A 17,688-nucleotide genomic window follows, 5' to 3' on the forward strand; every position below is an offset into this window, starting at 1 on the left:
ATCGCTATTGATTATTGTATAGTTAAGTTTTGAATTTGCATAAAGGCATTTCACTGTACTTGTGCATGTGACATTAAACCTTGAAACTGAAACTATTAAAATTCCTCACCACCTTTTCTGGCCGTTGGTTCATCTTCCAGAGGAAGCTTTAGCCTTCAACAAATGACCATGTACATCTCTCATTCATTGGCCCTATTAGGGAGGCTATTATTTCATGTATTCTGCTCTGTGGATCCGATAGGGAGCGCGGCTTATAATATACAGTACAATTTAACAGATGAACAGACAGTTGGACCTTTTGCTTTGAAGTGTGTAGGCTACCACTGTAAGCAGGCCTACTGTAGTTAAATCTTTTGTTGGGGGATTATACATACTAGAAAAGGTTTTAGAATTTGCGAGCAGCGTAGCATATTTAGGGTCAGGAAAAAGTAAACGCAAAACATTATTGAATTCAAACGATCTATCTGTAATTGTTTATTGAATTACAAAGTGCTTTCAGAAAGTATTCAGACCCCTTTACATTTATGTTATAGCCTCATTCTAAAGTTGATTAAATTGGGGTTTTTTGCCCCTTAATCAATCTACACACACACACAAACACCCCATAATTACAAAGCAAAAACAGGTTGACATTTTTGCTAATTTATTAAAAATAAAAAAAATATCACATTTACATAAGTATTCAGACCCTTCACTCAGTACTTTGTTGAAGCACCTTTGGCAGCGATTACAGCATTGAGTCTTGGGTATGATGCTACAAGTTTGGCAAACCTGTATTTGGGGAGTTTCTCCCGTTCTTGATGCTGCCACCACCATGCTTCACCGTCAGGATGGTGCCGGGTTTCCTCCAGACGTGACGCTTGGCATTCATGCCAAAAAAGTTCAATCTTGGTTCAATCAGACCAGAGAATCTGTTTCTCATGGTCTGAGAGTCTTTAGATGCATTTTGGCAAACTCCAAGCGGGCTGTCATGTGCCTTTTACTGAGGAGTGGCTTCCGTCTGGCCACTCTACTCACTCTATTGGTGAAGAGCTGCAGGGATGGGAGACCCTTCCAGAAGGACAACCATCTCAAAAGAGGAACTCTAGAGCTCTGTCAGAGTGACCATCGGGTTCTTGGTCACCTCCCTGACCAAGGCACTTTTCCCCCAGATTACTCAGTTTGGCTGGGCGGCCAGCTCTAGGAAGAGTATTGGTGGATCCAAACTACTTTCATTTAAGAATGGAGGCCACTGTGTTCTTGGGGACCTTCAATGCTGCAGAAATGTTTTGGTATCATTCCCCAGATCTGTGCCTCGACACAATCCTGTGTCGGAGCTCTACGGACAATTTCTTTGACCTCATGGATTGGTTTTTGCTCGGATGTGCACTGTCAACTGTGAGATCTTATATACACAGGTGTGTGCCTTTCCAAATGGTGGACTCCAATCAAGTTGTAGAAACATCTCCAGGATGATCAATGGAAACAGGATGCATCTGAGCTCAATTTAGAGTCTCATAGCAAAGGGTCTGAAATACTTATGTAAATAAGGTATGGGTTGAAACATTTTAATAAATGTGCTACAATGTCCAAAAACCAGTTTTTTGCTTTGTCATTATGGGGCATTGTGGGTAGATTAATGAGGAAAAAAATAAAAATGTTATCCATTTTAGAATAAGGCTGTAACATAAAATGTGGAAAACATCAAGAGGTCTGAATACTTTCCGAAGGCATTCTATATATGTGACTCGTTTCAGGAAACTAGGCGTATGTCACACGTTACTACTTAACAGGAGAGGCACAGTTGAACATAAACAAATGCTTTATCAAAATTCATTTTTTTTGGAAGAAATGCCTTCTGGAACATGTGAAGTTTCATGTGCCGTAATAACAAACTTGTATTCCATACATAAATACAAAACACAATTGTTAAATTACGAGCCTAGTTGGTTTAGCCACGGAAAAAGTCAGGAACCTTCCCACTTGCCATGATTGGCTGAGATAATGGATGAGCTGGACATGCTGGGAGAGGAGTTTGGATTGGTCTGCCATGTAGCATGCTCTGTCTGTAACGTGAGCTCTTCCGTATGTGTTGATAGTCCTGTCTACCGCAACGTTTTTGAAAGATATAACGTTAGCCATCAAGAACTACAAAAGTTTTGCTACTTTTCTCCACAACATTGATGCTCTGAATTTGGCGGGCTCTATCGCCAACCTACCTACCTACCTACCTACCTACCCAAAAGACTCCACTTCCGATGGATTATGACATGACCCATCAAGTTAGCCAGGTGTGTCTGGGGGTGATTACGGACATCTATTATTTTTCATGAACATGTGTACATTTCTAGACAATAGTGACCCATCCACTTAGTTAGATGTGGCTGAGGGGTAGTTATAGCATGTTCTTCACATGACCCATCAATTTAGACACGCGTGTTGGGTAATCGTCATCTAATAATTATAAAATATTTTTTTTCTTTACACTTTGTTTTTGATATTGCTACCATGCAAGTAACCACTTCAGGTGTACCATTTACACCATTTGTATCCTTTGCATGTGACAAATGAACTTAGATTTGATATAGCATGCGTTTACCACCATGGCCGCACATGTGAATCCTTAAAGAGATGGGTGGGGCTAAAGCTTAAGAGGGTGTGAACGATGCTGAAAGGGTGTAGACAAAGAGCTCTCCAGTAGGTGTACCAAAATATTCAAGGGCAATTCTCTCAAAGTGAGGTTACAAGTTTATCAACTTTCAAAGCAGAATTCCTTTCCCATTGTTCCTCAACTGCAGTGTATGATATACAATTTTCTAGCTCTGAATCTTTACTTTTATCCAATGTAAAAAAACACAATTAAAAATGTTGCTACATAAGACCGAATCAAGGCGGTTGGTCACAAATGTGGAAAAAGTCAAGGGGTCTGAATACTTTCCGAATGCACTGTGTGTGTGTGTGTGTGTGTGTGTGTGTGTGTGTGTGTGTGTGTGTGTGTGTATAGAATAAGTTAAAGGAAAAACAAAGAAATAGAGGAACTTATTCTGGAACGATCAAGTATAATATTTTATAAAAAATAAGGCAAATTATATTGACTTTTTTTAAATGCAAAAATTATTTTTGAATCTTCAACATAGAAGAAAATGCTACCTGAAATAATTTACAGAAACCTGTTACAAATGATGGGAGTATTCCATGATTCACCAAATGGTATTTCGAAAGAGGAAGCAAAATACTTTTATCCAGATTACAACCTCTCACTTTCAGTTAATTGAATACGGAACCTTTTTTTAAATATCGCCCTGTCTGAAAACAAGCCGTACAAAGCTGGTTGCAATTACAGTTTCATCCTCCAGAAAAGATAGCACAAATATTATGGTTAGATTCAAATATTTATTATGTAAAAAAAATATTTCAATTTTTTTTTACAAATGTTATAAAAAAATGTTACAAATTGAATTATCTTTGTGAATGACATTATGAATAGGAGAGGTGGAGTTGTCACGTGGCATTAATAAAATATATGAAAATGTTTGCTCTATCCAAAATTACAACCAACTGATTGCAGCATTAACGCAAACATGGAGGAGGCATGTGGAAGGGGAGAAGGTAAGGAACTTGTTTGTCTGACCTTTATTACAGATCAAAATTGTCACACAAAAAAATAAAAATAAGTTTTACTTGAGGACCAAAACGCTGACAGCGGCACCATGCAGGTTGCAAAATAGTTGGGAAGAGATTTTCGATGTGCCGATTCCATGGCACGTGGTTTATGAACTGACACACAAATCTTGATAATTTTATTTGAGTTTTTCTATTTAAATACAAAACTTCTTGCCACAAACAGAATGCTATGTATACGGGGGCATACAACCATCTCAGCAGATTTTGCTTCAGAAAAACAGAATCATTAAACCACTTATTTTGGTATTGCCCCTTTGTAGCTTGTTTCTGGTCACAGGTTTAGGAATGGCTGAAAAATCACAACATTTATCTCAAATAAACCCTCCCCTTTTGGGAGATTTGAAAATCCATAATCAAAACAACAATATAATAATACTTTTAGTAAAAATACTTATCCTTATCTTACAATCAGTAGATATGCGATTAGAAAAAGGTTCCGAATTTTATGTGAAACATCACAGTACAGTTGACAAATATACAGCACATGGAAAAAACAAGATGGCGGTTTCCAGTTCTAGGTGGGATGGACAGAGTAGCTAAGGTGTGGGATTAAAACCTCGTGTTCTATAATAGTTATGACTGAAAACACATTGTAGCATGTATAAGTACTATCTATCCAGATGTAATGTATATCAAATTACTTTATTCTTGCTATGTAAGGACTGTGGAAAACAAACAAAACATAAAATATATGTGTAGAATGTAACAAAATAAAAAGCTGCAACGACTGAGCTAGTGGATGGGACCAAATTTTGTGCGACATTTTAAAAAACTAAGTTAAAAATGTCTAAAATGTGCTAAATGCTAAGGTTTGCTAATTTTGTAGCCAGTTAGCTATCTAGTTAAGTACTTAGCTTCTTGCTAAATCAAGCGTCACTTGGTAACAGCAGAGAATCCCCTTCTGGATCAAGAGCCCTTGCTGTCTAATATTTGGGGTTTTTGGCGTGCAGCAAACTGTGAGTAGCATTTTTTTTTGTTACTTGTGTCATGACGTTGGCCTTTGGGTAAGGTTTATGACCCCCCCATAAATATCTTTCTCCCTTCCCCTCTCTTTCTGACCCTACTGAAGGACTTGAATAGCCTGTGTTAAATATAGAGAGTCTGGGAACATCAAACAAATGGGGAAAAGGAACCATATTTTGGTAATAAAACCAGTTGGAAATATGCTTGGGAATGTAATGAGTATGGATGTCAGTTCGGTTGTCATCTGAGACATTATGACTGATGACAGGACGACATAAACTGTACCTGAGAAAGTATACACCCTCTAGTTATCAGAGTAACATGGAATTGTTATGCAATTGAAATGTTTGATATTGAAATTGTTTGTTAGGAGATTAAATGTAATTTTAGCTTCCAAATGAGAGAATTGGGTTTTCATAAGGAAAGTGCCCTGCTTGATCAGTGGCCCACCCCTGTGAAGAGACAGGGGTTATAAACGATGAAACACATCCTTCCCCCTCTCCACTATATAAGCCTTTGACGAAAAGATAACCATGTTCCAGTACGTGAGGTCTGCAGCCTCTACGTTAGAAGGACACACATGTCAAGTACAGAACTAAGCCAACCTTGGCGTGAGCTTTGGTGGCGAATGGTATGAACTTTGATCTTATTCACTACAGAAGTGATACTTCCTAGCCGTTGAGTTAGCAACGGCCGCTGTAGACGTTGGCTAGGAAAGGACGGACGACGGATCCAGTCTAACAGACGGACGAAGATACCACCACGTATCCAATTTACCACCAGAGACATTCTTCCGAGGACAGGAAGATCTGTTGGCCAACCCGGCCAGCATCTACGACCAATCTACCGAAGCGCAGCTCAGAGTAAATATTTATTGCATTTTCCTTTTCCAAATGGGCGGTAATTTAGAATGCATAAGATAATGTATTTACGATAGCATTGCTGCTGTTTCTTTGTTCCTAAGTCTTCCCGCTCTTTCATTCAAGCCCAACCCCCTTTCCTTTGTGTAACCAGCCATCATGTATGACATCATTTGTATTCGGTGTATTTGTAATTCTGTGTGATTAGTTTAGGTATTTAGTAAATAAATAATTAAACCCAATTTTGTATTGCTGATTCAACTTGTTAGCCAGGGTTCGTGAAGATAGCCAAGAATTTACAACTTTCATTATGAGACTGAAAATAAGATAAGGGTTAATATTGACTGCTATCGATGTAAAATATGACTAAGTATTTTAAGAGTTTATTCGGAAGATAACGGCTCTATAAACGTTCTTCCGTGGTGCCCCGACTTTCTAGTTAATTACATTTACATGATTAGCTTAATCAGGTAATATTAATTACAGAGAAAGGATTTTATAGGTTAGCATGTCATATCACTTAATCCGGCATAGCCAAAGACACGACACTTGTATAACTTTATGAGTTGGGATGTCCTGCAAATAGTTTAGGTCAGAGACGGTATAAGAATTGTTCGTAATGCGCTCATTAGCATTTGCTATGGGATTTGACATGTACTTGTTAGCGTTGTAACCATCGGTTCTCAGAGGATCAGTGGGGTTTGAAAAAAGCACCCTTTGTGTTCAGTGCCTGTATTACCGAATATCCTGAATATCCTGGGGATGTTACAAGGTCAACATTACACTGTTCACACACACCGTCATATAGTAAGCATGCTAACCACAAACACACTATACCTGGCAGTCGATCTCACAGTAGTAAGCTTGTTTACACTTTCCACATTTGGAGAGGCCTTCCCTCCTGCAGAGAGAGAGAGAGGAAGAGAGGAGAGAAGAGAGAGGGAGAGAGAGGGAGAGAGAGGGAGGGAGAGGGAGGGAGAGAGAGGGAATGTTGTCAAATGTTGTTGAAAGTTGAGATGAGTGAGACATCAAGGATAGCAAGATATTACCTACACACTATGCTCTCGCTGTCTCAAACACACACTCTAGTGTGGACTCTCATCCATCTCTCTGTTAAGGGCAGATGGTGCAAAGAAAGGTCACTTTTATATATATATAAACCTGGGCATGTCTCCAGAAACAAGTGAGGCTGTGGTGTGTGTGTGTGTGTGTGTGTGTGGGTCCATGTCTGTGTAGGCTACATATAAAAGGCCTGTCCTAGAGAGAGTCAGGAGTGCCACTACTAAAGCAGGTTCCGCTCTACTCTCTCAGCCTCACGGTGTGTCACAACAAACTAAAGTAGTGTCCGCTCTACTCTCTCAGCCTCACGGTGTGTCACAACAAACTAAAGCAGGTTCCGCTCCACTCTCTCAGCCTCACGGTGTGTCACAACAAACTAAAGCAGTGTCCGCTCTGCTCTCTCAGCCTCACGGTGTGTCACAACAAACTAAAGCAGTGTCCGCTCTACTCTCTCAGCCTCACGGTGTGTCACAACAAACTAAAGCAGGTTCCGCTCCACTCTCTCAGCCTCACGGTGTGTCACAACAAACTAAAGTAGTGTCCGCTCTACTCTCTCAGCCTCACGGTGTGTCACAACAAACTAAAGTAGTGTCCGCTCTACTCTCTCAGCCTCACGGTGTGTCACAACAAACTAAAGTAGTGTCCGCTCTACTCTCTCAGCCTCACGGTGTGTCACAACAAACTAAAGTAGTGTCCGCTCTACTCTCTCTGCCTCACGGTGTGTCACAAACTAAAGCAGGTTCCGCTCCACTCTCTCGGCCTCACGGTGTGTCACAACAAACTAAAGCAGGTTCCGCTCCACTCTCTCAGCCTCACGGTGTGTCACAACAAACTAAAGCAGGTTCCGCTCCACTCTCTCAGCCTCACGGTGTGTCACAACAAACTAAAGCAGGTTCCGCTCCACTCTCTCAGCCTCACGGTGTGTCACAACAAACTAAAGCAGGTTCCGCTCCACTCTCTCAGCCTCACGGTGTGTCACAACAAACTAAAGCAGGTTCCGCTCCACTCTCTCAGCCTCACGGTGTGTCACAACAAACTAAAGCAGGTTCCGCTCCACTCTCTCAGCCTCACGGTGTGTCACAACAAACTAAAGCAGGTTCCGCTCCACTCTCTCAGCCTCACGGTGTGTCACAACAAACTAAAGCAGTGTCCGCTCTACTCTCTCAGCCTCACGGTGTGTCACAACAAACTAAAGCAGGTTCCGCTCCACTCTCTCAGCCTCACGGTGTGTCACAACAAACTAAAGCAGGTTCCGCTCCACTCTCTCAGCCTCACGGTGTGTCACAACAAACTAAAGCAGGTTCCGCTCCACTCTCTCAGCCTCACGGTGTGTCACAACAAACTAAAGCAGGTTCCGCTCCACTCTCTCAGCCTCACGGTGTGTCACAAACTAAAGCAGTGTCCGCTCTACTCTCTCAGCCTCACGGTGTGTCACAACAAACTAAAGCAGGTTCCGCTCCACTCTCTCAGCCTCACGGTGTGTCACAACAAACTAAAGTAGTGTCCGCTCTACTCTCTCAGCCTCACGGTGTGTCACAACAAACTAAAGTAGTGTCCGCTCTACTCTCTCAGCCTCACGGTGTGTCACAACAAACTAAAGTAGTGTCCGCTCTACTCTCTCAGCCTCACGGTGTGTCACAACAAACTAAAGTAGTGTCCGCTCTACTCTCTCGGCCTCACGGTGTGTCACAAACTAAAGCAGGTTCCGCTCCACTCTCTCGGCCTCACGGTGTGTCACAACAAACTAAAGCAGGTTCCGCTCCACTCTCTCAGCCTCACGGTGTGTCACAACAAACTAAAGCAGGTTCCGCTCCACTCTCTCAGCCTCACGGTGTGTCACAACAAACTAAAGCAGGTTCCGCTCCACTCTCTCAGCCTCACGGTGTGTCACAACAAACTAAAGCAGGTTCCGCTCCACTCTCTCAGCCTCACGGTGTGTCACAACAAACTAAAGCAGGTTCCGCTCCACTCTCTCAGCCTCACGGTGTGTCACAACAAACTAAAGCAGGTTCCGCTCCACTCTCTCAGCCTCACGGTGTGTCACAACAAACTAAAGCAGGTTCCGCTCCACTCTCTCAGCCTCACGGTGTGTCACAACAAACTAAAGCAGGTTCCGCTCCACTCTCTCAGCCTCACGGTGTGTCACAACAAACTAAAGCAGGTTCCGCTCCACTCTCCGTCTCAGCCTGTAGCCTTCAGACCAAACAAGACCAGGGTTGAGTCAATATAATTCCAATAAATTCAGAAACTAAACCAAATTCCAAATCTTCCTCGTTGAGAAGCATTGAAGAGAATTGGAATTTCAGTGTACTTACTGATTTGACTGGATTGACCCCAACCCTAAACAAGAGCTCACCTATTTAGCATTTCTGAGAGTGAGCATATGACTGATTTGATCAGTCCTGTAATGAAACTCACAATTGCTGCAATAGGTGATAGTGATGCAGGTGCCGAGAGAGAGAGACAGAAAGAGAGACAGAGAGAGAGAGTCAGAGAGAGAGAGACAGTCAGAGACAGACAGAGTCTTCTCATGCTTTGTTGATTTCAAAAAAGGCTTGACTCAATTTGGCATGAGGGTCTGCTATACAAATTGATGGAAACTGGTGTTGGGGGAAAAACATAAAATCTATGTACACAAACAACAAGTGTGTGGTTAAAATTGGCAAAAACCACACACACACACACACACACACCTCTCTTTCCACAGGGCGGTGGGGTGAGACAGGGATGCAGCTTAAGCCCCACCCTCTTCAACATATATATCAACAAATTGGCGAGGGCACTAGAAAAGTCTGCAGCACCCGGCCTCAACCTACTAGAATCTGAAGTCAAACGTCCACTATTTGCTGATGATCTGGTGCTTCTGTCACCAACCAAGAAGGACCTACAGCAGCACCTAGACCTTCTGAACAGATTCTGTCAGACCTGGGACCTGACAGTTAATCTCTGTAAGATAAACATAACGGTGTTCCAAAAAAGGTCCAGTCGTCAGGACCACAAATACAAATTCCATCTAGACACCGTTGCCCTAGAGCAAACCAAAAAACGATACATACCTCGGCCTAAACAGCAGCGCCACAGGTAACTGCCACAAAGCTGTGAACGATCTGAGAGACAAGGCAAGAAGGGCCTTCTATGCCATCAAAAGGAACATAAAATTAGACATACCAATTAGGATCTGGTATGTCTAATAGAACCCATTGGTCTGTGGTCCGCTCACCAACCAAGAATTCACAAAATGACAAACACCCAATTGAGACTCTGCATGCCGAATTATGAAAAAAATTATCCTCTGTGTACAACGTAAAAAAAATAAATAATGCATGACACCCACTAATTATCAAAATCCAAAAAAGAGCCGTTAACCTGTTATGGGCAGTATTTTCACAGCCGGATAAAAAACGTACCCGATTTAATCAGATTATTACTCCTGCCCAGAAACTAGAATATGCATATAATTATTAGCTTTGGATAGAAAACACTCCAAAGTTTCTAAAACTGTTTGAATGGTGTCTGTGAGTATAACAGAACTCATTTGGCAGGCCAAAAGCTGAGAAGATTCCATGCAGGAAGTGCCCTGTCTGACAATTTCTTGCCCTTCTTGATTATCTCTATCCATTACAGAGGATCTCTGCTGTTACGTGACACTTCCTACGGCTCCCATGGGCTCTCAGAAGGCGGCAAAAAGCTGAATCGTGGCTTTGCAGGCTCTGGCTGAAAAAAAGTAGCGCGTTTGGATAGTGGCTGGTTACAGTACTGTGAGACTCAGGCCCGTGCCCGCGTCGACCCCATGCTTTGTTTTCTTTCGTCTGTTTACCTAAACGCAGATTGCCGGTCGGAATATTATCGCTTTTTTATGAGAAAAATGGCATAAAAATTGATTTTAAACAGCGGTTGACATGCTTCGAAGTACGGTAATGGAATATTTAGAAATCTTTTGTCACGAAATGCGCCATGCTCGTGACCCTTATTTACACTTCGGATAGTGTCTTGAACGCACTAACAAAACGCCGCTGTTTGGATATAACTATGGATTATTTTGAACCAAACCAACATTTGTTATTGAAGTAGCAGTCCTGGGAGTGCATTCTGACGAAGACAGCAAAGGTAATAACATTTTTCTTATAGTAAATCTGACTTTGATGAGTGCTACATTTGCTGGGTGTCTAAATAGCTAGCCGTGATGGCTGGGCTATCTACTCAGAATATTGCAAAATGTGCTTTCACCGAAAAGCTATTTTAAAATCGGACACCTCGATTGCACAAAGGAGTTCTGTATCTATAATTCTTAAAATAATTATGTTTTTTGTGAACGTTTATCGTGAGTAATTTAGTAAATTCACCGGAAGTTTGCTAGTTCTGAACGTCACATGCTAATGTAAAAAGCTGGTTTTTGATATAAATATGAACTTGATTGAACAAAACATGCATGTATTGTATAACATAATGTCCTAGGTGTGTCATCTGATGAAGATCATCAAAGGTTAGTGCTGCATTTAGCTGTGATTTTGTTTTTTGTGACATATGCTAGCTTGAAAAATGGGTGTCTGATTATTTCTGGCTGGGTACTCTGCTGACATAATCTAATGTTTTGCTTTCGCTGTAAAGCCTTTTTGAAATCGGACAGTGTGGTTAGATAAAGGACAGTCTTGTCTTTAAAATGCTGTGAAATAGTCATATGTTTGAAAAATTGAAGTTTTTGTATTTTAAAGGAATTTGTAATTCGCGCCACGCCTATCATTGGATATTGGAGCAGGTGTTCCGCTAGCGGAACGTCTAGATGTAAGAGGTTAAATTCTACAACCACCTAAAAGGAAGCCATTCCCAAACCTTCCATAACAAAGCCATCACCTATCGAGAAATAAACCTGGAGAAGAGTCCCCTAAGCAAGCTGGTCCTGGGGCTCTGCTCACAAACACACCCCACAGAGCCCCAGGACAACACAATTAATCCCATCCAAATCATGAGAAAACAAAAATAAATTACTTGACACATTGTAAAGAATTTACAAAAAAAGAAACTGAGCAAACTAGAATATTATTTGTCCCTAAACAGAGAGTACACAGTGGCAGAATACCTGACCACAGTGATTGACCCAAAATTAAGGAAAGCTTTGACTATGTACAGACTCAAATCAAACTTTATTTGTCACATGCGGCGAATTCAACAGGTGTAGACCTTACCTCTATTCCTTATAAACTAAAGTAAAAAATAATAAAAATGAACACAATAAAATAAGAATAACGAGTACCGGTACCGAGTCAGGGTGTACCGGTACCGAGTCAGGGGGCACCGGTACCGAGTCAGGGGGCGGAGGTACAGGTTAGTTGAGGTAATTTGTATATGTAGGTAGGGGTGAAGTGAAGATGCATAGATAATAAACAGCGAGTAGCATCAGTGTAGAAAAAAAATGGGAGGGGTCAATGTAAATAGTCCAGTGGCCATTTGATTAACTGTTAATTGTTCAGCAGTCTTGTGGCTTCTGGGGTAGAAGCTGTTAAGCTAGCCTTTTGGTCCTAGACTTGGTGCTCCGGTACCGCTTACCGTGCGGTAGCAGAGAAAACAGTCTACGACTTGGGTGACTGGAGTCTCTGCCAATTTTATGGGCTTTCCTCTGACACCGCCTATTCTATAGGTCCTGGATGGCAGGAAGCTTGGCTCCAGTGATGTACTGGGCCGGACGCAGTACCCTCTGTAGCAGCTTACGGTCAGATGCCAAGCAGTTGCCATACCAGGCGGTGATGCAACAGGTCAGGATGCTCTCGATGGTTCAGCTGTAGAACTTTGAGGATCTAGGGACCCATGCCAAATCTTTTCAGTCTCCTGAGGGGGAGAAGGTGTTGTCGTGCGTTTGATGGTTCGTCTGAGGGTATAGCGGGATTTCTTATAAGCGTCCGAATTAGTGTCCCGCTCCTTGAATGCGGCAGCTCCAGTCCCCATGCCAATAAAGCCTCTTAAATTGAATTGAGAGGGTGTGTCTGTCAGAGAGAAAGTTTTGTTTTTATTTTTTTTAACTTTCGGGTTTTGTACACCAGCTTCAAATAGCTGAAAGAGAGAGAAGAGGAGAGAAAATAGAGAGAGATGTCTGTCTCTCTCCTCCATTTTGTTTCAGTGCAATTAAGATGATCTTATCGCTACGATGCTTTTGGGAAACCCAACTGAAAGCAAACTGTGTGTGTGTTTATCCTTTTGTCTTCAACTGAGTGTAAACAAGAGAGGAAGAGGCGAAGCGAATGGACTTACTCCGCGCAAAATCTGTCCGCGAGAGATGAGCCCCTTTTTGTATGGTCTCCGAGCGTGTCGAATTACACGGCAGCAGCTAATGTGTGATCCTTAATAAATACCAAAACACCTGATCTCACCTGCCTTCAATGATTGAGGACATGTATTTCCATTGTTAGAGCGGTCACTCGGCTATCTTGTCACTATAATAGATATTATATGGGTGGTGATATTATGAGGGTGGTGCGGTCTGCACACCGCATTACCGGGGGCAAACTACCTGCCCTCCAGGACACCTAGAGCACCCGATGTCACAGGAAGGCCAAACAAAAAGAATTAAGGACAACAACCACCTGAGCCACTGTGTGTTCACCCCGCTATCATCCAGAAGGCGAAGTCAGTACAGGTGCATCAAAGCTGGGAACGAGAGACTGAAAAACAGCTTCTATCTCAAGGCCATCAGACTGTTAAACAGTCATCACTAACTCAGAGAGGCTGCTGCAAACATACAGACTTGAAATCAATGGCCACTAATAAATGGATCACTAGTCACTTTAATAATGTTTACATATCTTGCATTACTCATGCCATATGTATTTTATACTATCTATTGCATCTTGCCTATGCCGCTCGGCCATCGCTCATCCATATATTTATATGTATATATTCTTATTCAATTCCTTTGCTTAGATTTGTGTGTATTAGGTAGTTGTTGTGGAATTGTTAGATATTACTGCACTGTTGGAACTAGAAGCACAAGCATTTCACTACACTCGCATTAACATCTGCTAACCATGTGTATGTGACCATTAACATCTGCTAACCGTGTGACCAGTAACATCTGCTAACCGTGTGACCAGTAACATCTGCTAACCGTGTGACCAGTAACATCTGCTAACCGTGTGACCAGTAACATCTGCTAACCGTGTGTATGTGGTAATCTTTGGTATAAATGAGGGAGTCGCTGAGGAGCATGCCTCTTAAGAAAGCATTCCATGTACAGTACCAGTCAAACGTTCGGACACACCTACTCATTCAAGGTTTTTCTTTATGTTTTACTATTTTCTACATTGTAGAATAGTAGTGAAGACATCACAACTATGAAATAACACATATGGAATCATACAGTAACCAAAAAAAGTGTTAAACAAATCAAAATATATTTTATATTTGAGATTCTTCAAAGTAGCCACCCAGCTTTGCACACTCTTGGCATTCTCTCAACCAGCTTCATGAGGTAGACACCTGGAATGCATTTCAATTAACAGGTGTGCCTTGTTAAAAAATGTATTTGTGGAATTTATTTCATTTTTAATGCGTTTGAGCCAATCAGTTCTGTTGTGACAAGGTAGGGGTGGTATACAGAAGATAGCCCTATTTGGTAAAAGACCAAGTCCATATTATGGCAAGAACAGCTCTAATAAGCAAAGAGAAACGACAGTCCTTCATTACTTCAAGACATGAAGGTCAGTCAATCCGGGAACATTTCAAGAACTTTAAAAGTTTATTCAAATACAGTCACAAAAACCATCAAACGCTATGATGAAACTGGCTCTCATGAGGACCGCCACAGGAAAGGAAGACCCAGAGTTACCTCTGCTGCAGAGGATAAGTTCATTAGAGTTACCAGCCTCAGAAATTGCAGGCCAAATAAATGCTTCATAGAGTTCAAGTAACAGACACATCTCAACATCTACTGTTCAGAGGAGACTGCATGAATCAGGCCTTCATGGTCAAATAGCTTCAACGAAACCACTACTAAAGGACACCAATAGGAAGAAGAAGAGACTTGCTTGGGCCAAGAAACACAAGCAATGGACATTAGACCGGTGGAAATCGGTCCTTTTGTCTGATGAGTCCAAATTTGAGATTTTTTGGATGATCTCCGCATGTGTGGTTCCCACCGTGAAGCATGGAGGAGGAGGTGTGATGGTGCTTTGCTGGTGACACTGTCAGTGATTTATTTAGAATTCAAGGCACACTTAACCAGAATGGCTACCACAGCATTCGGCAGCGATACGCTATCCTTAAAAATGTTTTTTTGTTTTTTTGTACTAATGTTACTGTCCCCACTACAACAAAAATACATGTACATTTTGTCCTTTAAACATTGAATTGGACTGCAGAATTCCAATCATTCTTATGGAGGACTGTTAGGGAGTGCCAATATGGCAGGCCAGAAGCTTCAAAGCCTCTCAATGGCAAATACATAGCATCAGCAATCCAGGGTTTATATACCTCATTGGTCTCAACGCAATTTCATTAATTCCTTCTTGGCAGAACAACAAGCTGAGCCTGATGTCGCGTTCCCGTACTTGTCAGAATTCGGAAACGTCCGACTTGATGATTCGTTGTACGCGGCACGTGTATAACTACAACCAGATATGCAAGTCGTAAATGCCCGAGTTTTCTAGTTCCAACTACTACGTGAACGCGGCATGCTACTGAATGGGCCTTCTCAGAAGAAACAGCTGTGTGTTTTTGTCAGCTGCTGAAAGCCACATGGTTCGGAGTGACATCCACTTCTAGTCAATGCCTTCCAGCATGTCGAATTATTTCTACAACGTTATTGTTTGAGAACACCTTACTGTAGAAGAAAAAATAAATCGACAACATAAAACAGCCGTATATCAAGTGACAATAGAGCGAAATATCCTATTCATGTAGAATAAGGTTAGCCAGATAGCTTGATAGAACCACAAACAGAAGTCGTAGATATAATGTATATTATATAACACCAAACACGTCGTGTTTTGACAGCTGTCCCATACCTGGTGAAGCAGTATTCACAATGCGCTCCTCTTTCATTCACCGTCAGGACGTAGGAATAGGCAGGACAGGCAAACACGAGGTCTCCGACAGCAAAGTGCTTCACAGCCCGTAGTCCCCTGCCTTTCCCCGGGCTAGCGAACCTCTCTGTCCCCGCTATTCCCTCGTTCTTCATTATGCCATTCATATTTAATGCCGTGGTCTGTTGACCTAGGTGACTAGTTTCGCTACTTTTTACTTGCTTGTTGACTACCCGAGCTTGCTGACGTTAGCAAGCCAGCGACCTAGATAACGTTGGTTGTGTCCTTATGCAAAAAAAAAATAATAATAATACAATGATCAGACTTGCTAGCGTTGTTCCTTGTCTGTCTGTGACTAGCTGGCTTTAGCTACACGCACTGACTACATACAGCCTCTCACCAATACCAAACGGCAAGGCTATCATCAGCTAGCTAGCCTAGCATCATATGGTTAGCTTGTCACTTCTACGACCAGTCCTTGATTACGACACAGAACTACAGGATACAGAGGTCCTTAATGCCACGTTCATGTGCTAGTCGGAACGACGACACATTTCAGACTTGCTAACGTGTTGTAGTTATCCCACGTTCCGCGTTCAACCAGTTAGCAAGTCGGAGTTTTCTATTTCCGACTAGGTAGTGAACGTGACATAATGCCCCCATAGCTTCAGTGTGAGAAAGCTCCCAGAATGGTTCAGATGTTACTGGAGATAATACCAAATATGTTTTATAACTAGCTCATTGTCCTATATATCTGTGGTATTATCACACTCACTAGCCTCCCATTGGAAACGACATGGTGTGGTCTATCTTGGTAGGCAGGGTAAACCCCGTTTAGGTGATTTCTGGTATATCATGGCACGTTTTTGGACTAATTCAGCAGTTTTTTTTTAACCTGATTTAGTACAATACCATTGGACATTAATGTTGAAAGTTCAATTTATATTCCTAGAACTTAAGTTGAAAATGATGCTGTCGCTACTTCCTTTTGACAAGGCATGTTGATAAATAGTCAAAACAGTTTTAAAGTGTCCAAATCAATAGCCAATAAGCAGAAACAGTTGGTGATATATTGAAAACCTAAACATAAAATGTACTATCTACACATACTGTACCAGTCAATAGTTTGGACACACTTACTCATTCAAGGGTTTTTCTTTATTTTTACTATTTTCTACATGGTAGAATAATAGTTAAGACATCAAAACTATGAAATAACATATATGGAATCATGTTGTAACCAAAAAAAAGTGTTAAACAAATCAAAATATATTTTAGATTCTTCAAAGTTGCCACCCTTTGCCTTGACAGCTTTGCACACGCTTGGCATTCTCTCAACCAGCTTCACCTGGAATGCTTTTCCAACATTCTTGAAGGAGTTCCTACATATGCTGAGCACTTGTTGGCTGTTTTTCCTTCACATCCCAAACCATCTCAATTGGGTTGAGGTTGGGTGATTGTGGAGGCCAGGTCATCCGATGCAGCACTCCATCACTCTCCTTCTTGGTCAAATAGCCCTTACACAGCCTGGAGGTGTGTTGGGTCATTGTCCTGTTGAAAAACAAATGATAGTCCCACTAAGCACAAACCAGATGGGATGGCGTATCGCTGCAGAATGCTGTGGTAGCAATGCTAGTTAAGTGTGCCTTGAATTCTAAATAAATCACCAGCAAAGCACCATCACACCTCCTCCTCCATGCTTCACGGTGGGAACCACACATGCAGAGATCATCCGTTCACCTACTCTGCGCCTCACAAAGACATGGTGGTTGGAACCAAAAATATCAAATGTGGACCCATCAGACCAAAGGACAGATTTCCACTGGTATAATGTCCATTGCTCGTGTTTCTTGGCCCAAGTAAGTATTTTCTTATTATTGGTGTCTTTTAGTAGTGGTTTCTTTGCAGCAATTCGACCATGATTCACACAGACTCCTCTGAACGGTTTATGTTGAAATGTGTCTGTTACTTGAACTCTGTGAAGCATTCATTTGGGCTGCAATTTCTGAGGCTGGTAACTCTAATGAACTTATCCTCTGCAGCAGAGGTAACTCTGGGTCTTCCTTTCCTGTGGCGGTTCTCATGAGAGCCAGTTTCATCACAGCGCCTGATGGTTTTTGCGACCTCACTTG

General features: G+C 41.9%; 1 protein-coding gene across 1 annotated transcript in view; it reads right to left on the reverse strand.

The window, feature by feature from the left end:
- LOC106611479 (N-lysine methyltransferase SMYD2-A) overlaps window positions 1–16,074 on the reverse strand; it is a 41,307-nt gene extending 25,233 nt beyond the window's left edge. Inside the window, exons 1-2 of the mRNA XM_082955498.1 lie at window positions 15,539–16,074; window positions 6,324–6,387 (exon numbers count right to left, since the gene is read on the reverse strand). Of these exons, the coding sequence (XP_082811624.1) occupies window positions 6,324–6,387; window positions 15,539–15,723 (249 nt within the window). The 5' untranslated portion in view covers window positions 15,724–16,074. The remainder of the gene's footprint in view (window positions 1–6,323; window positions 6,388–15,538) is intronic.
- Between the last annotated feature and the right edge of the window lie 1,614 nt (window positions 16,075–17,688).

Source organism: Salmo salar, chromosome 09, assembly GCF_965601325.2.
Source record: "Salmo salar chromosome 09, fSalSal1, whole genome shotgun sequence".
NCBI lineage: Eukaryota > Metazoa > Chordata > Actinopteri > Salmoniformes > Salmonidae > Salmo > Salmo salar.